General features: G+C 44.8%; 1 protein-coding gene and 1 pseudogene across 1 annotated transcript in view; both read left to right on the forward strand.

Annotated features, from left to right (window-relative positions):
• Nucleotides 1-23,617, forward strand: part of LOC125395611 (small ribosomal subunit protein eS19 pseudogene) — a 32,066-nt pseudogene extending 8,449 nt beyond the window's left edge.
• Nucleotides 1-27,897, forward strand: part of Pbx4 (PBX homeobox 4) — a 58,379-nt gene that overhangs the window by 8,672 nt on the left and 21,810 nt on the right. The window contains exon 2 of the mRNA XM_048427232.3: nucleotides 26,529-26,602. Within this exon, the coding sequence (XP_048283189.2) occupies nucleotides 26,529-26,602 (74 nt within the window). The remainder of the gene's footprint in view (nucleotides 1-26,528; nucleotides 26,603-27,897) is intronic.

Consider the following 27,897-nt stretch of genomic DNA (forward strand, 5'->3'; position numbering starts at 1 on the left):
GTCATCCATGTAATGGTATATTATAGATTTAGGGAATTGCTTACGTATTATTTCCAATGGCTGACTTACAAAGTATTGACACAGGCTGGGGCTATTGAGCATTCCCTGTGGGAGGACAGTCCACTGGTATCTCCTAGTAGGCTGGGAGTTATTATAAGTAGGCACTGTGAAGGCAAATTTTTCTCTATCCTTTTCTTGTAATGGTATGGTAAAGAAGCAATCCTTCAAGTCAATAACTATAAGAGGCCATCCTTTGGGTAACAGAGAAGGCAGAGGAAGTCCAGACTGTAGAGGGCCCATAGGTTGAATTACCTTGTTGACAGCCCTTAGGTCTGTCACCACTCTCCATTTGCCAGATTTCTTTTTTACAACAAACACAGGAGAATTTCAAGGGCTAGTGGACTCCTCAATATGTTGAGCATCTAATTGCTCCTGTACCAATTGTTCTAAAGCCTGCAATTTATCTTCAGCTAAAGACCATTGTTTAACCCATATTGGCTTTTCAGTTAGCCATTTTAAAGGTAGGGCTGTAGGTACCTCTAAAGGTTTGTTAGTTGTTTCATGTTCTTGTACAGCCTGAATGGCTGGTGACCTTTGTGCATAGTACTTTATTACATCCTTCCCAGAATCATGACTTCCTGAGACTGCAGGAATGTTAATCTGGGTATTCCATTGTTGTAGCAGGTCACGGCCCCATAAATTTATTGCAATATCAGCTACATATGGCCTTAACTTTCCTCTTTGACCCTCTGGCCCAATACAGCGAACCCATCTCGTGCTTTGTTTAACTCGAGATATGGTTCCAATTCCTAGTAATTGAACATCTGCCTCTTGAAGAGGCCAATTTGGATGCCAAGATTCTGGAGTGATGATACTCACATCTGCTCCTGTGTCTATCAAGCCAACAATCACAATTCCATTTATATGTACTCTCAGCTTTGGTCTCTGATCATTTATAGAAGTTTGCCAAAATACACGTTTATTATTTCCTAATTGAATTTCTGACTTATCCTCCAAATTTGCATCATTTAGAACCTTATGATCTTGTACAGAAGCTTCTAGAGTTTTTAATTTTCCTGGTGTGACATGTCCTCCACGGTTACTGGGAATGACTGGGCCACTTTTGGCTTGGGGGCCTGCGAGAGGCCCCTCAGGGAGTTTCCCAATGGTATCGGGTTGCCTTGTCTGTCTGTTGTTGATCTGCATTCATTCGTTCAATGTCTTTCTTTACCACACTTCTTACATATACCCGAAGGCCGAGGTTTCCTATTCCTGCCATTCCCAGATGACGTGTTATTCCTAGAAATACCTTGCCTGCAATCCCTTTTTAGATGTCCAAATTTACCACAATTAAAACATTTGGCAGGTTGATGTCCCCTCATCGCTTTAGAAATCGCTTTGCCTACCCAAGATTCGTCATCATAATTAAAGGTCTGAAAATTCATGGTATGCTGGATCCATTCATCCATAGGTGCTGATCTAGACCTTAAAGGCCCAATTATTTTTTTGCAGTCTAAGTTTGCATTTTCAAAAGCCAGTGATTCAAGAATTAGTCATCTAGCTTCTGGGTCTGTTATTCCTGTGTTCAGAGCCTTTGCAAAAAGTCAGTATAGGGTTCTCCCTGTCCCTGTCTAACCCTAGTATATGACTCTTCCTTTCTTCCCTGCTCTGGTAAACTACCCCAGGCATTTAAAGCTGCCTTGTGGCATAGAGACAATACTTCATCATCATAAAGAGCTTGGACCTGTGGATCAGCGTAAGCTCCTATACCAAGAATTTGATCCTGTGAAACCTCTACACCTTTCGCTCTTCCTTGCTGTTCCATATGTTTGGATTCTTCCTTGAAATAAACGCCAAACATCAAGGAAGGTCCATCTTCAAGGACCACTGAAGCTAACTGTGAGAAATTGTGGGGGGATAGCCCTGACATTAGAAGCCCAAGTCCTTATCATTTCCTTAACAAATATAGAATGCAAGCCATAATTAACAACTGCTTGCTTAATTTCCTTTAGGTCATTCATACCTACTAGCGTCCATCTAGATTCTTTGGCTCCCTTTGAGCCTTTAGAAGTTGATGCTTTGTCAGAATAAATTACAGGGTATGTTGCTAAAACCCTGGGTAAGCCAGTTCTAACAGGTGGTGGTGGTGGCATTGTATCCTGCCCTTGTGTCTTCTTACCCGGATCATCAGTTCCAATAATTTTTTCAATCATTTCAAATCTTTGTATCATCGCCTCTCTTAAATCCTGATCTCCTGACCTGCATGTGTTTCTAGTGATTTCACTAAGGTCTCAATTTTTTGGTCCCCATTCTGCACTTGTGACTCCAAGGTCTTAATGGTTCCTTTTAAAGATAGTATCTCCTCCTTGAACTGCCCCTGGATATCATGTAAATTGCCATCCTGGAGGTATATTCTGTCTGTTACCTTATCAAAACTATGTGATAACTTTTCAAAGTCAAATTCAACAGCTTGGATCCTTTCAGGTAATTTCTTAGTGCCCTTAGATAAGGAGTCAATTTTGCCTATCATAGTATTAGTCCTATCAATTAATACCACATATTCCCACAATGATATAACATTAAGAAGGAAACTAAAACCTAATAACCAGTAAATCGAGGTACCTCCATAGGCATATAGGCCACTTGTGATTTCTACCAAAGTGGCAGCAAAAGCTGCAGCTAGAGTCCCATTAAAAAAGAAACCTGCCATTTTACCTTTCAGCCACCAGATGGGGATGTCTCTGAGTCGTGACTGGAACCACTGTAGGCCTCACAACAAATCCTGTTTTAAAATCTGCTCTGTTATTTGTTCAAAAACTGGGGAAAATGAGTCAATTGAGAGGTCAGATGTACACAGAGAAAAAAATCCAGAGGCCAGGCACAGAGCACAAAAGGTCAGAGAGCTTCTAGGCAGGCAGCCTGGCCTACTCCGGCCGGGCTCTCCTGCCCTGCCGCTCTGTTCAACCCGGTACAGAGGGTCGTGACACAGCCACTGCGCTGTTGCTAAAGAGGCCTAGTGCTTTGGGCCCTGTGTCCCTGTGCTGGGATTAAGGGTCAAGCTGCTTGCAGCACTCACAATCAGTTATGGCGGATGGCAGAAGCTTGCTGGAACTTCAAAGGGAGCTTGCGCTGTGAGCTCTTTGACTCATGTTGCAAGGAAAAATTTAAAAATCCGTGCAGAACAGGGCAAAGTAAGCCGGCAGAGACTGTCCGAACCTGTGTATCCTGGGAGGTGTGGAGGTTATTGGCTGAGGGAGGGCTTGTGCCAAGCCGAGCTGGTCAAGCCGAGCTGGCGGCAGGCAGCCAAGCCAGAGGCCGGCAGCTGAGCCGGGGGTGGGGGGAGGTGGGGGGGTTCTTAAACCAAACGCTGGTCACCAAATAATGGCGAATCAATCCCATACCAGTTATGTTTTAAAGGGGTATTTATTTTGGGGGGTAAACTTACATACACATAAACCGTCAGGAAAGGAGCCTAGTCACTGGAGAAGGAGCCAGAACCAAGAGGCCGAGCCGAGGCTTGCTGCTCTTCTTTGAAAGAGAAATAAACATGCCCCAGTGGGCTGGTATTTCAGCAGCTATTGGCTGAAGCAGCGGAAGGTACTCCCGCAGCACACATAGGAGGTTTTCTGTCTTCAAGTTTCCTCAGTACCATTGGTTGTTGTACTGACCGCTCCCCAGGCATTGATGAGCGGTTTCTGATGGTTATCAGTTTATCACTGAGGACTCTGGAGTTCTCTTCTCTGGATCCTTAGTCGATGTTTGAGTCATAATTCCTCTGAGCATCTGCTGAAAGTCCTGAGCCCTTCCCCTGGACAGTGTGTGCTGGCTACATTTTTTGGGGGGATTCCTCAGGAGACAGAAGCCTTGAATTTTTAAGGTAATCTCAGTTGCCCAGAGCCAGGGAGCCTCCACTCAATAAAAGGTGGCAGACTCAGTGATTAGATGCCTAAGAAGTCTGCAAGCGACTCAATCTGGGAATTGCTCAGGGGTGACTGGGGCAACCTAGTGCCGATTAGAAACAGAATGGTTGATGGATGTCTGGAGACGCAGGCCTCTGTACCTCACACTGCGGCAAAGGCAACTTATGGTGTCTGTCTGAACTGTTTGACAGAGCTCTTTGGGTCACATGGGCTGACAGCACTGAAGGCAGCTGCAAATTCCAGACCGGTGAGGGTTGCTTCCTGCTTCCTGCCTGCACTGGGACACAGGGCTCTCTGGTGCCTTGCCTGCCCACCCTCCCCTTCTCATAGAGACCCTTTTTAAAATTTTATTGTACATAGCATATAATGTATTAGATATTAGTGACATTCTTGAGCAAAGTGTGTCTTTGTGGTTTCATTCCCCCTCGTTGCTTCCTCAGCCCCGAATCTTCACTCTCCCAGAGGTCCTTATACCACCCACCCCATCCTTCCGCCTAGTTAGTAGCTACCATCTCTGGTCTCCTTTGTAGAGTTTCAGACCTACTCACCCCTACTTTCATGTATGCTTGTATATATTACAGGCTAGCGTCCCTATGTGAAGGAAAGCCCACTGCTTTTACCTTTCTCTTTTAAACTAACATTTTGAGGAGAGTGGGAATGCATGTGGAGGCCAGAAGCCACTTTGCTGCTAGAGTCTGTTCCCTCCTCCGACCGTGGATTCTGGGCCTTAATCTCAGGTTTTCTGTCTTGGTTGGCATCATGTGCTTTTACTACTGAGCCATCCTACAGCCCCAGCTTTTTTCCTGAGTTTTTGTCACCCACTTAATATTATCCGTCCGAGAGCTAGCCATTTTCCTGCAAAATTCACAATTTCATTTCCACTGTGTATACATGTCCCCCTTTGTGTATGTTTGTTTGTTTTGTTTTGTTGGTTTTTTTTAGTTTTTCGTGGTAAGATTTTTCTGTGTAGCTTTGAAGCTGTCCTGAAACTAGCTCTGCAGACCAGCTGGCCTCGAACTCACAGAGATCCCCCAGTTTCTGCCTCGTAAGTGCTGGAATAAAAGGTGTGTGCCACTACTGCATGGGTTTATTTTCAATTTTTTAAGTAACCTCTATGGATTTCTACAATGGCTAATTTATTCTTCCTTTATAGCTGATTTTTTTAAAAAACTTTTGTGTGTGTGCTTGCACACATGTGTGCCTCAGAACATGTACAGAAAAAGGGGAAATGATGTAGGAGGGTCTTCTTTCTTTTTTTTAAATATTTATTTATTTATTATGTATACAATAATCTGTCTGTGTGTATGCCTGCAGGCCAGAAGAAGGCACCAGACCCCATTACAGATGGTTGTGAGCCACCATGTGGTTGCTGGGAATTGAACTCAGGACCTTTGGAAGAGCAGACAATGCTCTTAACCTCTGAGCCATCTCTCCAGCCCCCGAGGGTCTTTTTCTGTGTGTTACTTTCATTGGTCTTTATTTAAAGAGACTGCCTTGGCCTTTTGATAGGACAGCAGCTTAGATAGGCAGAGTAGATAGGACAGAATGCTGGGAGAAAGAAGCAGAGTCAGGCAGACGCCATGGCTCTCCTCTCCGAGTTGGACATAGGTTAGACTCATCCCGGTAAGCCACAGTCACATGGTGATATACAGATTATTAGAAATGGGTTAATTAAGATGTGAGAGTTAGCCAAGAAGAGGGGCCAGGCAGTGTTTAAATGAATACAGTTTCCGTGTAATTATTTCGGGTAAAGCTAGCCAGGAGCCGGCAACAGGAAGCAGCCCACCGCCCCCATTACTACAAGAAGACAGCTTGCATACTGGTTCTCTTCTTGCACCATGTGGGTGCCAAGGATGGAACTCAGGTCACCAGGCTTGGCTGCAGCACCTAGTCAGCTGAAAGATCTCCTCTTTAAGGGTTTAGGGCCTTTTTATGAGGTTTCCCACCCATGACCTTATCATCCCTTAATTAGCCCTCACCTCCAGACATGGTACCATGAGTATTAGGTTTCTGCATACGATTGGGAGGAGCTGGGGTGCAGCTCAGTGACAGAGACCTGTCTTGCACAGCAAGGCCCCTGTTCCCTTCCTAGCACCGCAAGGGAACGTACCATTTGGTCTACTCCACAGATGAGTAGAATAGGATTGCCTTCTTCCAGCTTCTCTGTGAAAAGGACAGGTGGGCTGTGTTGTAATTGTCAGGTCTGGCCTTGAATGCTTACTTTCTGATCAATTGCATACAGGTACGCTAGAGAACTGTTCTGACTGATTTGCCCCATGTGTCTTTTATTATTTATTTCTTACTTTTGTGTGTCTTTTAGATATTATTTATATTTTTTTAGTTTTTGAGGCATGATGTTACTGTATGATTCAGGTTAACTTCAAACTTGAGATCCTCTTGCCTCAGCTTCCCCAGAGCTAGGATCATATGACTGTGTTCCTGTGTCTAGCTCCGGGACTCCTTTCTGTGCAGGAGACTCTGAGACAGGGTCTTACTCTGTAGCCCAGGCTGGTCTTGAACTCAAGACACTCTTTCTGCCTCTACCTTCTGATTTGGGATTACAGACATGCACCATCATTCCTGACTAGCTTTCTTGGTGAACTTTGTTAAGTTAAGGATGCTTTCTGATACCCTGAGAGTTTTGTCTGTTGTTTCATGAAGAGGCTGAAACCCAGTCTACTAATGTATCCTGTCATGGTTTTAGTCTACAAATATGATGGACAACATTAATGATTTTTAAAGGATTCATTTGTTTTTATTTTTTACTTATGTGCCTGACTGTGTCTGTGTGTGTCTGCCATGTGTGGTGGGGAGCAGGGAGCAGGGAGCAGGGAGCAGGGGGTTGCCCTCAGAACTTTGCAGGAGTATTTACTCTCTAGGACTGGAGTTACTGGTGTCTGTGGCTGGGAACTGGACCCTCTAGAGCTGGAGTTACTAGTGTTTGTGGGCTGGCAGCTGGCTCAGGTTCTTGCAAGAGCAGCCAGTGTTTTTAAAACCATAAAGTCATCTTTCTAGGTGGGTTTTTGTTTGTTTTTAATGTAGATTCTAGAATAACTCAATTTTTTGGATACTCATGGGACAGATGAGTTGTGTAAAATTGTTGTTACTTGTTTATTGTTCGTGTGTGGGTTGGAGGTGATTAGAAGGCAGCTCACAGCAGCACTCTCTTTCCACCTGAGGGTCCCAGGGACTGGAGTCGGGGCCAGGCTTGACAGCAAGGTTCTACAGGAGCTGTCTTGCTGGCCCCAGCTTAACTCTTAATTACTAAAGGGAGATGGTGTAGAGTGCCCTTCAAATGAAGCAGCAAGACCTACGTTGTCACTGTCACAATGCATCTTTAGTTTTAGTGCCTTTGAGACGATGTGTGTAGGGAAATTAGCCATCATGTGATGTGTACGCTGATGCATGCCTGTGAACTCATTCTTCATGCCTGTGAAGAATGTGAGGCTCATTGTACCACTTGGAATTTTCTGGAGTCAGTAAACATTAGTATGAGAGGATCTCATTAATCAAAATCTGAGGAACAGAATTTCAGGTGTGAAGTTTTCTTTACCCCCTACTTTTCTTTTTAGTGAGTTCTGGGATTGAACTCATGTCTTTATGTTGCAAGGCAAGCACTGTACCAACTGAGCTGTCGCTCTTCACTTCCTCATCAGCATGGCCCCAGCTCCTTCTCTGAGGCCAGGACATGAAGACAGTCCCATGGGCTTCAGAGCACATCTCTATCTTCCCACGTTCCTTTTCATGCTGCCTTGGTCCCCAAAACCATTGTTCTTAAAGAGGAGTGTGCTGTGGGAGACATCAGAGGGGCCGGAGTTAGCCCTTCCCCAAGAGGAAAATGTGTGGCATGTGCCCAAGGGAAACAGACTCTAAAGGTGATTAGAAATGGGGGAGATGTACCCTGGAAACGGCCACTCAAGGGGAGTCAGCACCACTGTGGAGGCTGCATGCAAGCAAACAGGCATGCCAAGGCTGTGGGGAAGACCACCTGCTTCAGCCATTGTCCTGCCGAAGCTGCTAAATGAAGACAGAAAACATATTTTGGGGTGAGTATGTATATGTGCGTATATCTACATATGTGTCTGAGTGTGTGTGCACACTCTCGTGTGTGTGTTTAGGAAGAACAAGTGTCTTTCATTGTTTATCACCCTTACCTTATTTCTTGTAGACAGGGTCTCTCACTGAACTTGAAGTTGACCGTTTTGGTTCAACTGGATGGCCATTTAGCTCCTAGTCTGCCCATCTCTGACCTTTGGCTCTGGGTTGTGTAGCCATTTCTTGCTTTTTGGCCTTTTCAAATTTATTTTTATTTATGAATATAAATGTCTGTGTGTGAATATATGCTATGTGTAGGTGTGCATGGAGGGGAAATTGGATCCCCTGAACTGCAGTTATAGGCTACCTGAGCTGTCTGGTGGAGGTGCAAACAGAAGAGCAGCAAACATTCTTAACCACAAAGCCATCTCTCCAGTCTAGATTTTTATGTGCGTGCTAGGAATTCAAACTCGTATCTTCAAGTTTTCACAGTAGGTACTCTCAGATATTGAACCATCTTCCCAACTTTTATTGTTTTGTTGAGGCAGGGGCTCACATAGCCTGGGCTAACCTGGACCTCAAGATGTAGCTTAGGTTGTCCTTGAACTCCTGATCCTCCTACCGCAACCTCCCAAGTGCCAGAACGAAATTCTTTTCCACTGCTCCTGACTTAGAAGTCCTTCCTAAAGTCCTCTGACCTTTCTTAGAGATCTTCACTGGGTCAGAAGAAAAATAACTGGTCATCCGTCCTCCACAGCACCCAGTCTTCAGAAATGCCTTTTGTCTTTCTGTCTGTATGTAATGCTGGGCATAAAGGCTAGGGCCTTGTGTGTGGATGTGTCATGCATGTGAGCTGTCCTTGAGAGACATGTTAGGACACTGTATCTGCCTCATGCCTCACTTTCCAGCGTTAGGATTGTGAAACAAAAGGACCAAATAAAAACCCCACGTGTGAAGTACCATGAAAATCCTTGTAAAACTGACACTGGGCTACACTTAGAAATCTGACAATGAGGGCTGACTGAGAAGCCAAGGACAGTGGCACTGGGTTCTGATTCTACTGCATGTACTGGCTTGGTGGGAGCCTAGTCTGTTTGGATGCTCACTTTCCTAGACCTGGATAGAGGGGGGAGGACTTTGGACTTTCCACAGGGCAGGAACCCTGACTGCTCTTTGGACTAGAGGGGGAGGGGGAGGGGGAGGGAAATGGGAGGAGAGGTGGAGGTGGAAATTTTCAAAAAAAAAAAAAGGAAAAAAAAGAAATCCTTTTAAGCTAGGTGTAGTAGCACACACTCACAGGGCTGGAGAGATGGCTCAGCATTGACCCCATTTTCTGACCACAGTCTCACTAGTCTCAGGTTGGCTGAGGAACGTCAGCTTGCTGTTGCTGTGTGACAAGTCTTGGCCAAACTAGCAGCTAAAAGCCATGTACTTTACCATAAAATCTACATGTATTACCATAAAATCTGTATACATTACCATGTAGATTTTGCACTACTGTCAGGAGCAGGCCAAGAGGAGGGTGCTTGCCTAGCAAGCCTAAGTTGCTAGTTACATCCCAGTACTACAAAGAGATGGTAATAAGTTAATAATTAGGTGTGGTGACACACACCTATTGCCCTAGCATGTGGGAGTCTGAATTCCAGAAAGACCTGAGATGAAGATCAAAAAGATACAATAATGAAATCTCTTTTTGTTTGTTTGTTTGTTTTTGTTTTTCAAGACAGGATTTCTCTGTGTAGCCCTGGCTAGCCCTAAACTCACTCTGTAGACCAGGCTGGCCTTGAATTCACAGAGAGCCACCTGCTTCTGCCTCCCAAATGCTGGGATTAAAGGTGTGTGTGACCACAACCTGGCTTCAAATTTTTATTATTTTGTTTTACTGTGCATAAGCATTTTGCCTGCATACATGTCTGTGTACCACAGGTGTGCCTGGTGTCCACAGAGGCCAAAAGGCACTGGAGCTCCAAGAACTGGAGTCACAGATGGGTGTGGGACCGTGTGGGTTCTAGGAACCAAACCTGGGGCCTCTGGAAGAGCAATTAGTGCTCTTACCTCTGAACCATCTTCCCAGACTCCAAAATAAAATAATAAGTAATAAAAGAATAAATCATAATTTTGTGACCTCAGAGCTTTGCTGTTCTGGGAATCAGAACAAGCTGTCCAGCAGAAGTGGCCTAGGTTGTTCCTACCTTGTTCTCACAATTACTGACAAGTCAGCTCCTGCTGTTGGAAGACTGAGGTCTCTGCTCCTTGACCCTTAGCTCCTAGATGTCACCCAGTGCTCCCTGCTGTGGCTCTCTCAAGCAAGGCACCTGGCTTCTCACCAGCTACATCAGGTAATAATGATACCACATCTTAAGTCACAGGTTCAGTTTGGAGTCAAGGAGAGTGTGACAAGGATATGCTTACTTAGGGTTTGAAAAGGAAATAAAGTCATCCCTTCTGGTGACACTCTGGCCTCACAGGCCAGCATCACTAGATTCTGGTTCATTATCTGTAGGCAGCTGCTTGGGACATGGCCCAATGATAGGCACAAGCTTAGAATTCCCCAGTGAAAGACTGAGGATGTGGCTCAGAGGTACAGCCCTTGCCCAGAATCCTCTGCGTGTGTGTGTGTGGGGGGGGACGGGGGATAGGGATATGACTCAAAGATAATGCTCCTGTCTACAGTCTCAGAGGAAGGCTGAAGGCCAAGTGCTATTACAGTGCCTGCCTAGGTTTTAGTCCTGTGGAGGCCTGAGGATCAGAAGTTCAAGGTCATCCTCAGCTAGTAAGTGCTTTCTAGGTCAGCCTGGGCTTTGTTTTAAAAGGGGGTGTGATATAAACAAGCTGAAAATAAAAACCACATGATCATCTCATTAGATGCCAAAAAAGCTTTTGACAAAATACAACATCCCTTCATGATAAAGGTCTTGGAGAGAGCAGGGATACAAGGAACATACCTAAACATAATTAAGGCAGTATACAACAAGCCAACAGCCAACATCAAACTAAATGGAGAGAAACTCCCAGCAATTCCACTGAAATCAGGAACAGGACAAGGTTGTCCAATCTCTCCATACCTATTCAATATAGTTCTTGAGGTCCTAGCTAAAGTAATAAGACACCAAAGGAAGATCAAGGGGATACAAATTGGAAAAGAAGAAGTCAAACTCTCACTGTTTGCTAATGATATGATAGTTTACATAAGCGATCCTAAAAATTCTACCAGGGAACTTCTACAACTCATAAACACTTTCAGCAATGTACCAGGATACAAGATTAACTCAAAAAATCAGTAGCCCTCCTGTACAGAGATGATAAAAGGGCTGGGGAAGAAATCAGAGAATCAACACCCTTCACAATAGCCACAAATTTTTTAAAAATATTTATTTATTTATTTATTTATTATGTATACAATATTCTGTCTGTGTGTATGCCTGCAGGCCAGAAGAGGGCACCAGACCCCATTACAGATGGTTGTGAGCCACCATGTGGTTGTTGGGAATTGAACTCAGGACCTTTGGAAGAGCAGGCAATGCTCTTAACCTCTGAGCCATCTCTCCAGCTCCCAATAGCCACAAATATTGCATAAAATATCTCTGAGTAACTCTAACCAAACAAGTGAAAGACTTGTATGACAAGAACTTTAAATCTTTGAAGAAAGAAATTGAAGAAGACACCAGAAGTTGGAAAGACCTCCCATGCTCTTGAGTAGGCAGAATTAATATAGTAAAAATGGCAGTCCTACCAAAAGCAATCTACAGATTCAACGCAGTGCCCATCAAAATTCCAGCAAAATTCTTCAAAGGCCTTGAAAGAGCGGTACTCAACTTCATTTGGAAAAGCAAAAAACCCAGGATAGCCAAAACAATCCTGGGCAATAAAAGAACTTCTGGAGGCATCACAATCCCTGACTTCAAACTCTAATACAGAGCTACAGTACTGAAAACAGCCTGGGACTGGCATAAGAACAGACAAGAGGACCAATGGAACTGAATAAAAGACCAAGATATCAATTCACACATCTTCGAACATCTGATATTTGATAAAGAAGCAAAAAATATCAAATGGAAAAACGAAAGCATATTTAACAAGTGGTGCTGGCATAACTGGATATCAATATGTAGAAAATGAAAATAGACCCATATCTATCACCATGCACAAAACTCAAGTCCAAATGGATCAAAGACTTCAACATAAAGCCAGCCACATTGAACCTTATAGAAGAGAAGGTGGGAAGTACACTTGAATGCACAGGGAACCACTTCCTAAATATAACCCCAGCAGCACAGACACTGAGAGAAACAATTAATAAATGGGACCTCCTGAAACTGAAAAGCTTCTGTAAAGCAAAGGACACGGTCAACAAGACAAAATGACAGCCTACGGAATAGGAAAATATCTTCACTAACCCCACATCAGACAGAGGTCTGATCTCCAAAATATACAAAGAACTCAAAAAAATGGACACTAAAAGATCACATAATCCAATAAAAAAAATGGAGTACAGACCTAAACAGAGAACTCTAAACAGAAGAATCTAAAATGGCTGAAAGACACTTAAGGAAATGTTCAACATCCTTAGTCATCAGAGAAATGCAAATCAAAACAACTCTGAGATTCCATCTTACACCTGTAAAAATGGCCAAGATCAAAAACGCTGATGACAACTTATACTGGAGAGGTTATGGGGAAAAAGGAACACTTCTGCATTGCTGGTGGGAATGCAAGCTGGTACAACCCCTTTGGATGTTAGTGTGGCGATTTCTCAGAAAATTAGAAAACAACCTTCCTCAAGACCCAGTAATACCACTTTTGGGTATAAAGCCAAAGGATGCTCAATCATGCCATGGATATGTGCTCAACTATGTTCATAGCAGCTTTGTTTGTCATAGCCAGAACCTGAAAACAACCTAAATGTCCCTTGATCGAAGAATGGATTAGAAAATGTGGTACATTTACACAATGGAGTACTACACAGTAGAAAAAAATAATGACAGCTTGAATTTTGCAGGAAAATGGATGAAGCTAGAAAACATTATTTTGAGTGAGGTAACCCAGACACAGAAAGACAATTATCACATGTACTCACTCATAGGTAGTTTTTAAACATAAAGCAAAGAAAGCCAGCCTACAAACCACAATCCCAGAGAACTTAGACAACAATGAGAACACTAAGAGAGACTTACATAGATCTAATCTACATGAGAAGTAAAAAGTAGAAAAAGACAAGATCTCCTGAGTAAATTGGGAGCATGGGGACCTTGGGGGAGTATTGAAGGAGAATGGGAGAGGCAGGAAGGAGAGCAGAGAAAAATGTAAAGCTCAATAAATATCAATAAAAAAATTAAAAGGGAGTGTGCTAGAGAGATAGCTTAGCAGTGGAGAGCATTTGTTGCTCTTGCAGAGGACCGAGATTCTATTCTCAGCATCCACATGGGAGTTCACAACCATCCATAACTCACTTCCAGGGGATCCTAAGCCCTCCTCTGACTTCTGTGGGTACCAGGCACATACACAGTGCACATTCATATATACAGGCAAAGCATTCATACACATAAAATTAATCAAAAGTATTTTTTTAAAAAAAAAACTCTCACGGGGCTAGAGAGTTGGCTTAGAGGTTAAGAGCACTGGCTGCTCTTTCAGAAGACATGGGTTCAATTCCCAGCACACACATGGCAGATCACAGCTATCTGTAACACCAGTTCTAAGGGATCTGCCTTTCTCATACAGATATATCACACACACACACACATATATATATATGCAGGCAAAACACCAGTGTCTGTGCGTGTGTACCCATCTTGCCAGTGGTACACACCTTTAATTCCAGCACTCGGGAAGCAGAAGCAGAGGCAGATGAATCTCCTGAGTTCAAGGCCAGCCTGATCTACACATGAGTTCCAGGACAACCAGAGCTACATAGAGAAACCCTGTCTACAAAACAAACAAAAATCAGGCATTTGTTTGATTGTGTATATGTGTGTCCTGTCTCTAAGGTATATACATGTGTGAATGCTTTGCTCTCAGAGGTTAGAAGCGGCGTCTGATCCCCTGCAACTAGAGTCAAAAGTGGTCATGAGTTGCCCAACATGGGTGCTGGAAACCAAACTTAGATTGTCCTTTGCAAGAGTAATACAAGCTCTTAGCTACTGAGCCATCTCTCCAGTTTCATCCTGACTGGACTGAAACACATTTGTTTGAATTAAGTGTGACAGGATGGCACACCTGGACACAAGCACTTTTTTTGTTGTTGTTTTGTTTTGTTTTTCGAGACAGGGTTTCTTTGTGGCTTTGCAGCCAGTCCTGGAACTAGCTCTTGTAGACCAGACTGGCCTCGAACTCACAGAGATTCGCCTGCCTCTGCCTCCTGAGTGCTGAGATTAAAGGCGTGTGCCACCACCACCCGGCCACAAGCACTTTTGAAAGCAAAGTTTACCCACTGCTCCTAAGAGGAGGGGTACACCATACCAAACACCACCATGGCCATAGAGGCGGGATGTGTGTGTGTGTGTGTGTGTGTGTGTGTGTGTGCGCGCGCGTGCGCCTGCACGCACAAATGTTCATGCGAGTGTCTGTTGTAGGCTGTGACGTAGACCTTTGATAAGATTTCTCCAGAATGAACTTGATGGACTGGGCAGGCCAGTTTGAGCCAGCCTGGAACTGGATGAAGTAGATACTTGCTCTCCTCTGGGTCATAGGGCATGTCTCTGTTTGTCTAGGACCTGGAACATGGTGACTGAGGACAGGGACAGTCTTGGTGGTGTGCAAGATGAGAGTTGTTGGAGGAGGCTTTGGGAGTAACCGATGTGATTTTGGAAGGCAGTTTCTGTCCAGGAGTTAGCTGAGCCAGCTTGGCCAAGCCTCATACAGCAGGGCAGAAACCCAGTCACCACTTCGTGCTGGCACCTGCTGCATTTCTTTGCATTCCTCATGACAAGATGGCTGAGTGTATGACTGCTGTTTCTGTTTCCTACACCTCCACTCTCTCCTACGCTCCGTGCTCCACCCTCATTGAGTCACCATGGAACTATAGGAAGTCCCCTTCTCCTGGCATGTTTTTTCTGTGGTTCCTCCTCACTGGCATCTGGATTCCACTGTCTTCCATGTGACCTCTGAGATCTGAGCTTCTGTCTGGGTCCCCGTCCCCTCCTGCAGAGATTCCTCAAATCTGCAGGCCACTGATTGCCTGTGCTTATGCTCCATCCTCGAATCGCTGGCCCTGCCTGTGTGCTCAAGGGCTGCGATGTGAGCCTGATGAAGCCTGCATCTGGGTCTGTGATCTAGGTCCGGCATCCATGCAGAGCCCAGACAAGGCTTGCTGGCTGTCTTGGCATTTTCTTTTTTCTCGAAATCTTTCAACACTTAACACAAAGGTCCTGCAGATCTACCCCCAAGTTAAAGGTCTAACCTGGGCTGACCACACCTCAGTCCTGTGCAGGCTTGGTGGCCTCCACAGTGGATCCCCTGGCTCTTTCTTCCTGAAGTGTAGCCTACAAAACACAACCACTGCTGCTCGCTCTATCCCTCTCTCCTCTCTCCCTCTCTCCCTGCTCTCTCCTGTCTCCTCTCTCTCTCTCTCTGTCTCTCTGTCTCTCTGTCTCTCTCTCTCTCTCTCTCTCTCTCTCTCTCTCTCTCTCTCCCTTACTCCCTCCCTTATTCCCTCCCTCCCTGAGACAGGGTCTCTCTGTAGCCCTGACTGTCCTGGCGGTTCCATATGTAAACCAGGCTGCCTCCGCCGCCTGCCTGAGTGCTGGGATTACAGGTGTGTGCTACCACAACCAGCCCATGAAATACATTTTTAGAATGTATTTTAGACTGGCTGTGGTGGTGCATGCCTGTAACCCCAGCAGGTAGGGGACTAAGCCTGGGCAATTAAGCAAGGTGCTGTCTCAAGCTGAAAATCAAAAGTAAAAAGGACTTCCTGTGTAGCTCAGTGTAGGGTCTTCCCAGTGTTGGAGGGCCCTGGGTTTCATGCTAGCACACACACACACACACACACACACACACAATTAAAATATCAATATTTCACATAGCCTGATGTGGTTCCTGCTTCTAATCCAAGCATTCAGTAATGGTAGATAGAAGAATGGGAAGTTAACCCTTGCCTGAGCCACATGTCTCAAAGGAACAAAGCGTTTGAAAGGAAGTGCATTTCAGCCCAACATATGGCACACACCATAGCAACTCCAGCTACGCAGGGCTGAGGCCAGTGTTGTTTGAAGTTTCTGTCTTGCCTGGTTCCCGCAGTCCTCAAGTCCTAAAGAAATCACACAGAGGTCTACATTAGTTATAAACTGATTGGCCCAGTACCTTAGGCTTCTTATTAACTCATACAACTTATATTAGCCCAGTATTCTTATGTGTGTTAGCCACGTGTCTTGGTACCTTATTCAGCGGGGCAGCTACATCTTGCTTCTTCTGTGACTGGGATAGGACTGCCGACCAAGCTTTCTTCTTCCCAGAATTCTCCTGTTCTCCTTGACCCACCTCTACTTCCTGTCTGGTTGTCCCACCTATACTTCCTACCTGGCTACTGGCCAGTCAGCATTTATTTAAAATATAATTGACAGAATACAAACCATTGTCCCACACCAGGCCAGGAAACCCTTTAAGCCTGCGAGTTTGAGGTCAGCTCAGGCTACATAGCAAACAATAAATAAATAAATAAATCTGAAGACAATAAATAGTGAATGCATTTCACTTAAGTCTAGGCAAATAGGTCAAAGGAATAGAATTGAGACAGGGTCTCATATCAGCATATATCCCAGATGACTTTGAACTTCTTGTGAGACCTTCACCCCTTATTCTCAAAGGGGTGAGAAGAGATTTCCTAGCAGAATGTTTTAAAAATAAGAACCCAGACTAGCTTGTTCCCAGGAAGATAGTGGCCTTCTGAAGGGGCGCGGTGCAATCAGTAATAAAAGATCTGCCAGACTAGCTCAATACAAAATTTACAGCTTTAATAAACAGAAGGAAGACTTACACCAGAATCCCAACGATCCGTCCAGATGCAGGAGCCGGGAGAGAGAGAGCTAGGGGAAGCATACTCGCCAGGTTTATAGGTAAACTTTTGCCTTAGGGCGACACGCCCCACAAACAGATTGTGATTGGCTGAACTCCCCTATCATCTCCCCCTTTTTTCTAAAATAAGACAGAACAAAACCAAATACAACTATATACAATAGAAGCAAATAATAAATATAAAGTTACAAACAACAAACAATATTAAGCAAGAAATATATAACAAAAGTTTTACTAAACATTCTATTTCAGGGAGTCTAAATAATGTAGATGGTAACTACAACTATCTAATCTTCAACTCCATCAAAGATCTGAGAAGGGAAATAATTTTATTTAAGCAGCCCGGAAGTACAAGCGGGAAACTTCCGAAATGTGCAACAAATGGAAGAGACAACTGAATACCTGGGCAATCATCCAAAGTCTCGTTTGTAATGTTGAGTCAACCAACTTTGGCTAAGGCCTGAAGTAACTGACATGCCATTTTTTAAAGGCAAGAAACCTTTTAGGACTCTTCTTACCCTGTCTTGGCAAGATAAGACAACCCTGCTTTTATCCATTTACAGATATTTTGTAACTCTGTCAGTGGTTGAGGTATGGGCTTTTTCTTTGCCCAAAGGCCAGTTCTGCCAGGAAGAAGACAAGCTCCATGTGGAGTGTCTTTGGTGCTCAACGTTCTCTCGGGAGTAGAGCGGTGATGCCAGGAGTGATTGTGTCTCATTACTATAGAACTATGAGTTAGATTAAAGGCCATTTTTTACAGCTCTTCGAAGAGGTTGAAGATTATACTATCTATACTAAGTATGATCTCTATGCACCTAAATAACCTGATTAGCCTAAATATAAATATAACAAGCATATATGACTTGATTTTTATCTATCTAACTTGAAGACTAAGAGAATGAACAACTGTGCAAAATGACTGAGGACAATGACCTCCAAATGTAAACAATGTATATCATTACATAAATATCTTAATCAGAGGTAGGAATGTAAATATATGTATATATATATATCAATACAAATAGAGGTAGAAACATACTCACATACAATATTTAATATATCAATGTATAGAAATCAACACCAATACAATTTTCTAAAAACAATAACTCACAAATACCAATATATTATTATCCCATCACCAATCAATCCCCCTCAGCCTCCCCCCCCCCACCCGAGAATTACACCTGGCCATCTGGTACAAGCTGATAAAGATGGCCTGACTCAGAATCAGGGTAGCCTTGCTCTAAGAACAAAGAACAAGCTGGGAGAGAAAGCAAAGACCTTCAACAAGTTTCAGCTGTGACTAACCACCCTGAAGGGCTGCTTGTGTTTCTCCTTTAAAAGCTAACTCCATGGTTAGCTGAGAACGGGGTGTTAGAGACGGGTTCCGAACTAGTTTGTATTATGTTAAATAAACCTTGCTTATTACAGTCTGGGATTCTCTGGCCTTTGGTGGTCTCTCTGGGGGTCATAATCTGGGCACAACACTGTGACCCTCCTCCCCCTCTAAAATCTGGATTACAGATGTGCACCACCACACTAGGGCTTTGCACACCTAGGCCAACTCTGCTGCATAGGCTGGAGTCCCAGCACGTGAGTACATTTGACACATGTGCCAGCACTTCTGGTGGGGAAAAGATGGCCTCTTCAGCCGTCGGTCAGCCTCATGGCAGAAGAGTGGAACTGGAGTCTGTCCCCATTGGGTTTCTACTGCTGTGATGAACACCATGACAGAAGCAGCTTGAAGAGGAGAGGGCAAGCAATGTCAGCTCACAACTCAGTTGATCATGGAAGGAAGCGTGGCAGGAGCTGAAGCAGAGGCCTTGGAGGACGCTGCCCCTGCCTTGCTCCCCAGGGCTTGCTCAACCTGCTTTTTCAAGCAACCCCACAGCATCTGGCCAGGAGTGACACTGCTGGGCCACACCAGGTCTTCATCACACAGTGCTCTACAGGCTTCCCACAGATGAGTCTGATGGAGACTCAGATGAGGATCCTCTTCACAGAAGATGCTAACCTGACCAAGTTGACCAAAGACTGACTAGTATGGCTCTCCATCTCATCTCATTACCATGTGTTCAACTTGGACACGCGGCTGGGGATGAGAGTCCATGGTAGAGCATTGGCATAGCACACTGGAGAGTCTGGTTTTAATCGTCAGCAGCACACAGACACACACACACACACACCAGGTGTCTAAATAGAAGAGCTAACCTTGAATAACTGGTTTTTGTTTGTTTGTTTTTTAAGACAATATCTTAGCTCAGGCTCTCCTGACACTTCAGTGGCCTGTCTGTTACTTGAGTGCCAGAATTACAGTCATGAGCCACTATTCCTAGTTAACTTGTAAAACACTTAAAAGAAAATGTTGATGCACATCTTAACCTGGAATCAGGCAATGATTTATTAGAAATGAGGCTTAGCCAGGTGGTGGTGGCATAAACCTTTAATCCCAGCACTCAAAAGGTAGAAGCAGATGGGTCTCTGAGTTCAAGGCCAGCCTAGTCTACATATCAAGTCAGGACAGCCAGGGCTACCCATTGTAACCCTGTCTCACAAAACCAAAAATATTCTGAGTTTAGGGCCAGCCTAGTCTACAAAGCGAGTTCCAGGGAAGCCAAGGCCGCACAGAGAAACCCTGTCTCAAAAAAACCAAGAAGCCCTTTCCCCTGGCTGGCAGCATGGAGGCCGCATTGTGTCTGGAGTTACTGTAAAAGACGGTAACCAGCAGCAGTTTATCGGAGCTCTGGCAGTCTTCCTCAGAAAGTCCCAGATGGGTGGACATAGTCAAGTTGGCCAACCATAAAGAACTTGCCCCCTATTGTCGTGGGCCCTGCCAGAGGAGCAGCAGGTTGCAGTTGAAGTTCCCGGTGTCAGCCCAGCAGCAGGGAATCCCCTGATGGGTCCATCTCGTTTAGGCAAGGCCACATGACTACAGATCCTGAAATGTCTTTTGCTTTTGCTGCGGCTCTCTTTCTCTGATATCTAGTGTGGTGTGAGTGGACGTGGGGAGATCTCCACTACCTGTGACATAATGTGTTTATCTTTTGGAAACATTGTTCTACTGGGCATTTTTACCTGTGGATTGTCAAGAAGATGACCCCCTAAGCTGTACTGTCCAATTTGATAATAATAATGATAGCTTATACAGAGTTTTGATGAGTAAAAATAAATACAAGGATATGTTTTACAGCTACGTGGATAGTAAGTAGCTCAAGTTAATGACTAACAGTTGAGTCCCAGTAGCCCAGCTAATTTAAATTCTTTTAACCTTAATGTTGGGAGATGTGTTCACAGGTCTTGGAGTGCATCACAATTGAAACAAAGCTTTGAAAATAACAAAGTTAGACTAAGATGTTTTTTGCTAAACAATTTTAAGGTGAAAAACCCAAGGAGACAATCTGAAGTTTTAGAAAGGCACATAGATGAATGAGGAACTCTTTAAGGTCAGGGAACAAGAACAGAGCAGCTCAATGATTGCTGGCTGACAAACTGCCCTTGCTAGGATTGGTTGATGACCAAAGGTGATGATTAATTCTTTATACCCATTTCTGTCCTCAATCTCCTGATGTAAAAAATTATTAATGAATGGATATGTACCCATGTAGAGCTGCCTGATTCTTTCTCATATATAAAAGTTTAGGTTTGTGATTCCTTTAAGATTCCTTATAAGATTACCTTTCAAAATAAGTAACAAAGTAATTGGCCCTTCCTTTGTAACTGCAAAATGCAACCTGCCAGTAAAAGACCTGCCATAAGGTTAATCTGTAACAAGTTACTTGAGTATGAATGTATGTGGGTTCCTGGAATAGTTTGTTTTTCACATGTAATTAGTCATGTGAGGAAGGTGAAAACCCTGGTTTTTCCTATAATTATTCACTTGGAAAATGGAATGCAACTCTTTTGACTCTTACACTGCCTGTAATATTCTTTTGGGATATAAAAGCTGTAGAACAACATGAGATAGGGAGAGAGAATAAAGGAGGAAACCATCAAGAGAGTTTGTGAGTGCCTTTTCCTGTAATCCCCCTCAGATAGAAAAGTTAAGCCTCGTCAACTCTATGGCTTTCTTGCAAAGCTCTGTGCTGCTGGAGACTGCCTCCCCCCCCCCCAGACGGCAGTACCCTATGGTTCTACACACAGGGTGTTTCCATAGCACGGCACCTGTACCTGTGTGGTGGTGCCAGAGCTGGCTCCATGACCAAGATTTACAGAGGATGACAGAGAAACGTGTCAGATCCAGCCACTTCAGCAGAGCTTTCGGAGTTTGACCTGCTGCGTCCTCCAAGCCCTGGAGAGGCTGAAAATAGTGGAAAAGGACCAAGATGGGGGCCACAATCTAACTCTTCAGGGACAGAGAGATCTGGACAGGATTGCCAGACAGGTGGCAGCTGCTAGCAAGAAGTATTAGAACGAAGGATGCTGGGTTAATAAATGACTTCAATCATTTAAAAACAAAACAAAACAAAACCAAGAAAACCGAAAAATATGATGGAGTTAGCCGTGAAGTTACTGTGTGATCCGCAGTTGTGATATGGTGGAGTAAGCCGTGAAGTTACTGTGTGATCCGCAGTTGTGATATGGTGGAGTTAGCTGTGGAGTTACTGTGTGATCCGCAGTTGTGATATGGTGGAGTTAGCTGTGGAGTTACTGTGTGATCCGCAGTTGTGATATGGTGGAGTTAGCTGTCGAGTTACTGTGTGATCCACAGTTGTGATATGGTGGAGCTACTGTGTGATCCGCAGTTGTGATATGGTGGAGTTACTGTGTGATCCGCAGTTGTGATATGGTGGAGTTACTTGTGATCCGCAGTTGTGATATGGTGGAGTTGTATATGCATATGGTCACAGTTTTGTGCACAGTTGTTTACAGCCACATCACTCATAATACCCAAAATGAGTGATGGCTGAGCAGTTCATGTGGTAGAACACTTGACTTAGCACCTCATAAATTGTGGTTCACACCTATCACCCAGAACTCAAGTAGAGGCAGAAGGATTGGGAATACAAGGTTATCCTTGGTTTCATAGAGTTGAAAGCCAGCCTGTACTTGAAACCCTGCCTTAGGAAAAACACTAAAAGGACTGTAGAAATGACTGAGAATTCAGGAGGTACAGGAGGTATCAGAAATTCAAGGTCATCCTAAACTATGCAGAGTTTGAAACCAGTCTGGACTACATGAGAGTCTCAAAAAAGGGCTAGTGGGATGGCTCCGTGGTTCAGAGCACTCAGTGAGCAGTCATGAGAAAGGACCTGAGCACCATTGTAACAAGCCAAGTATGGTCTCAAACATATTAGTGCTTCTAACTCTGTGGGGGTTACTAGGACTTGATGGCTACTACCCTACGGGAGTGAGGATCTCTCTCTTTCTCTCCCTCTCTCTTTCTCTTTCTCTCTCTCTCTCACACACACATACACACACACAAACTCATATACACAAGAGTTAGAAAAGCAGTTTCTAAAAATGTGTGTGGGAATGGATAAATGGCTGAGCAAACTGTCCTCTGCCCATATGATAAAATATTAGTCAACCAGGACAAGGAGCAAAGTACTCGTCCATGCCGTATTCCAGAATACCATGTATTATATAATTCACTTGTGCAAAAAGCCCCCCCCCCCAAAGCATATATAGAGACAGATTGATGGTTGCTGGATGCAGGGAGAGCATGAACCAGCAACCAGTCAGCACAGGCTATCTTGGAGAATGACTGTGATGTGGAGTTAATGGCAGTCTTTGCACAATGAATGTACTATAGACCATAGAACTGAACACTTCAGAAGCGCGAACTAGGGGTTGGGAGATGGCTCGGGTGAGAATGCCTGTTTGCAAACATGAGAACCTGAATGAAGCCCCTGTGTGCTAACAGAAAGATGTGCAGCACATGACAGGTACTAAACACCTGTGGGACATTGGGGACATGTGACTCATGTCCATGCTGTAACATGAGGGCCAGCTTGTTGGGGTTTCTGTCCCTGCCCGGTACCCCACAGCCGGCAAGTCCCACAGAATCAATCACACAGAGATCTCTATAAGATTATAAACTGATTGGCCCATTAGTTCAGGCTTCTTGTTAACTCTTATAGCTTATATTAACCCATTATTCTGATCTATGTTAGCCATATGGCTCAGTACCTTTCTCAGCGTGGCAGTTCACATGTTGCCTCTTCAGTGATCTGGGCAGGAGTGGCGAAGGGAGTTTTCTGCTTCCCAGAATACTCCCAGTCTCTTTGCTCCACCCATGCTTCCTGTCTGGCTTTCCTGCCTATACTGTCTGCCTGGCCAATCAGCGTTTTATTAAAATATGATTGACAGGATACAGACAATTCTCCCACACCACCATGCTTAGGCGCAGGAGGGTGAGTTTGCCTACAGACCTTCTGACCTTGAAGTTGGTATTCTTCTTTCTTTTTTAAATAAGTGTTTAGGTCTGGTCTGTTTTACTATTTTGTGTGAATGAGTGTCTTGCATGAATGTCTAATGCCTGAGGAGGTGGTGAACCTCCATGTGGGTGCGGAGAATTGGACCCAGGTCTTTCGTAAGAATAAGTGCCCTTGGGGCTGGAGAGATGGCTCAGAGGTTAAAAGTATTGCCTGTTCTTCCAAAGGTCCTGAGTTCAATTCCCAGCAACCACATGAGGTCTGGTGCCCTCTTCTGGCCTGCAGGTACACACACAGACAGAATATTGTATACATAATAAATAAATAAAATATTTTTTTTAAAAAAAGAATAAGTGCTCTTTCCATATACATCCTGGGGGGAAAAAAAAGAAAAAGTGCTCTTAACCCCTGAGCCACCTCTCGAACTCTGAAGTTGGTCCTTTTTTATTTTTTGGGTCTTTTTTTGGGGGGGTGCCTGGGGGTTTGAGACAGAAGGTTTCTCTGTAGCTTTGAAGCCTGTCCTAGAACTAGCTCTTGTAGATCAGGCTGGCCTTGAACTCACAGAGATCTGCCTGTCTCTGTCTCCCAAGTGCTGGGATTAAAGGCATGCACCACCACCGCCTGACTGAAGTTGGTCTTCTTGATGAGCTGTTGGCAGTATGCAAATTCTATGTATAAAGGAGCTGTTTTGAATATTTATAAAGTGTCCCTCAGTGTCCAACAAGACCTGGGTCCAGGAATGCCTGCCCTGATGCAGCAGAGGTAAGAAGCACGGGCACTAGGTTCCTCATGAGATCTGGGACATCTGTGTGAGACCAGCACGTCCTGGAAGGTGCTGCACGACTCAACACCTGAAGCTGGGCAGATGTTTTGTAAGCAGTTTTTGTCAATTTTTAAATTACATCTACTTCTTTGTATGTGTGTAAAAGTCAGAGAACAGCTTCCACGTTTCTCCTTCCACCACATGGGCCCTGGGTATTGAACTCAGTTCATTAGGTTTAACTGAAAGTGTCTTTACCCATCTCACCTGCTCTGTGAATAGTTGTTATGCTACTTACTATTTTTTTGTTCTTTTTTTTGTTTTGTAGATTTATTTATTTATTATGTATACAGTATTCTCAGCATTCTGTCTGCATGTATGCCTGCAGGCCAGAAGAGGGCACCAGACCTCATTACAGATGGTTGTGAGCTACCATGTGGTTGCTGGGAATTGAACTCAGGACCTTTGGAAGAGCAGGCAATGCTCTTAACCACTGAGCCATCTCTCCAGCCCCCACTACTTACTATTTATAATACTCTAATGTTATTGAAAACTGCTGATGCAGGGCTGGAAAAATGGCTCAGTGCGAAGAGCAATGGGCACTCTTCTAGAAGACTCAGGTTTGATTCCCAGCACCCATATGGTCCCTCACAATCATCTCTAATTCAGTTTCATGGGATCCAACATCTTCTAGTCTTCATAGGCACTGGGCATGCACATGGTGCACAGGCAGGCAGGCATGCAAGCAAAACACCACACACACAAATTAAAAATAAAAAATAACCAAGCGGTGGTGGCTCACGCCTTTGATTCCAGCACTCAGAAGACAGAGGCAGGCGAATCTCTGTGAGTCCAAGGCCAGCCTGGTCTACAGAGCAAGTGTCAGGAAACGCTTTGGAGCTAACAGAGAAACCTTGTCACATAAAACCGAAAAAAGAAAAGGGAAAAAATAATGACCAGGGCAGGGGGGCTCTATAGCCATTTATAAAATCAAATTATTTTTTATTCTTTTCCATCTCAGACTAGAATTGGTTTGGGTAGTTTATTAGTTCAATTGCTGGGGATGGGACCCAAGGCCTGGAGCATACTGGACAGGCACTCCCACTGAGCCACACCTCTGCTGCCCTGGTCAATGGGACTCAGGGAGGTCCCCGCATCTGGAGGAAATGCCTGATGTAAGCAACTGAAGGAGTAGAAGATGTAATTGGCACAAAGTCTCTGCCATGGCAGAGAGGACATGCAGGGCAGAACAGTTCTGGAAGCAGGTGGCCAAAGGAAGACGTCAGGTTGACTCCTAGCTCCAGCTATCTCTCTCACCCAGGACTTCCTCTTTCAAACCATTCACACCTTCCATTACTGTTGTCGATGTCGTGTGAGGGTCCCATCTGAGGCTGTGACCTGGTCTCCTCTGGAAATGCCATCACAGGCACACCTGGCCTGCTTCTTCAATCCCCAGGATATTTCCTTTTTTGCTCTTGTTTTTTGTTTCCCTTTTTTTAAGATGCATTTTTAAAGGACATTTATTTTGTGTGGATGGGCAGGTTCTCCTGCGGAGGCAAACTGGTGATAGCCACTTCTGCCGTCATGTGGATTCTAGGGACTGAATTCAGATCTCCAGCCAGCACTCTTACCCAAGGAGCCTTCTCACGTCCCCTTTTGTGTTTTTGTTTATTTGTTTAATTTTATTATTCCCTCTGTGTGGGTATGCCATTGCACACGTGGAGATGACAGAGGACAACTTGCAGGAATCAGTTTTTTTTCCTCCTAGTTTCTAGAGATTGCACTGAGGCTGTCGGGTTGCACAGCAATGGCCTTTACCTGCCAAGACATCTCTGCTGTCTTGTTTTCTATGGAGTCTTTACATTGTTTGGGGCAGAATCTCTTGGATCCCAGGCTGGCCTCAAACTCAATGCTCACTATATAACTGAGACTGACTTTGACCTTCTCAGTCCTCCTCACGCTGAAGTGCTGGGGTGCCAGGTGTGCATTATGGCATCTTTCCGACTGTGTTTGTTGAGACAAGGTCTCACTATGCAGCCCTAGCTTGCCTGACCTCAGACTCACAGAAAGACATTCCTAACATTTCTGTTGTTGTAACCCTGGCTAGCTTGGAACTCCATGTAGACTAGGCAGACTCTGAACTAGGAGATGCACCAGTCTTTGCCTCCAGAGGCTGGAATTAAAGGCTTATGCCACCATGCTCAACTCCAAACATTTCTTGATCCAGTCAAGTTGACAATCAAAGTTTCTCATCACAGACTGCACATTCCTATCTTAATGTTGCATAAGTCAAAGTGATATGGCATACTTCACCCTGTCTGCAGGGTGTGACCAATCTCACATTGGCTGACAGGGCCTGGTTTCTTGGGAAGGAAGCCCCTGCTCCCCATGAGCTAACTTTCTCACCAAACCTCTGCTGCCTTTCAGAAAGCATGCCCTAAACTGCCATCGAATGAAGTCTGCCCTCTTCAGCGTGCTCTGCGAGATCAAAGAAAAGACAGGTAGGCTGCTCCAGGACTCTGTCTGGCTCCAGCCTCATGTGCTGCCCCAGTCTGCCCCTCACAGCACATGGTTCTGCCATCCTTCCAAAATTCAAACAACAGAATTTTATCCTAATTAAAGTGTCCAAGGTTATCCCAGTGGAAGTCTTCTTGTGTTTAAGAAGGTACATGGGGCCATGATGTCATCCAGGCCCAGGCTGCTGCATAGGCCAAGTCTGGATCCATAGCCCAGCAACAACCAGGGTCTGAGTTGGTGTTCATGGCTCCTGTTATCACCAAGAGCTACGCAGGTGCCTGGGGTCTGGACAGCCACCGAGACCATGTTGGTGTCCAAGGCCTTTCTGACACTGGGACCTTAGTGATATTCAGGCCTGGGCTGCTGCCAAAAGCCATGTCTGGGTCTGTGGTCCTGCTGTAGTTAGGGTCTGTGATGATGTCCATGGCCCTGTTGCCACAGGGGACACATAGTACCATAAGAACGATGCATGTTGAAATCCAAGGGCCATGCTGAGCCAGCCCTACTTTTCATTGGCCCTGGAGGAGCTGGTCCAGCCCCTCACTGGTCACTGCAGCAGAAGACCTGCCCCCCCATGCCCATGCCCACACCAAACTCAAGAGAGCTGGCCCTGCCCCTCATCATGGGTGTGGGAGAGCTGGCCCTGATGGCATAGGCCCAGGAGAGCTGGCCCTGCCCCTCTCCTGTTGGGGACCATCCCAGTGACCCAGATCAACCAGCTCAGCTAGCACCCAGACCCACATCCTGGGCCTTGGGTTGGCTCACTCTATTATCTACCCCATCTTTGACCTGCTGGAGTGTGTGAAGGGACTGGTCCTGTGGAACAAAAACCCCAGAATCTCCATGACTCGGGACAACAGCACAATAGCTGAGAGGAGCTTCGGTGAGGGTCCAGTGGTGATGGCATGCCCCATCTTACAAATAAAGAAGTATAATTAAAATAAATTAAATTTAAAAAGTAACAATAATAAAAAAGGAAGGCACTCCAGCACCTGAGAGAGGAAGAAGACCAGAAGTTACAGCTTAAGTTCTAGGCCATTCAGAAACATGAGGTCCTGTCTCAGAAAGCAAACAAATGATCAAAGGTGTGGTTGATGACGTAGCTTAATGTTTAGTCACTTGCCAGGCAAGCATGAGGATTGGAGTTCAGATTTTCAGATCTGTGTAGATGTGAGGTGGGCCTGGCAGCTGACTGTAACCCTAATACAGGGTCTAGAGTCAAGCTGTCTGCTGGAATAGTCAGATCAGCGAGTTCTGGGTTCCAATGAGAGACCTTAAC

Source organism: Myodes glareolus, chromosome 23 (genome assembly GCF_982192425.1).
Source record: "Myodes glareolus chromosome 23, mMyoGla1.1, whole genome shotgun sequence".
Classification (NCBI taxonomy): domain Eukaryota; kingdom Metazoa; phylum Chordata; class Mammalia; order Rodentia; family Cricetidae; genus Myodes; species Myodes glareolus.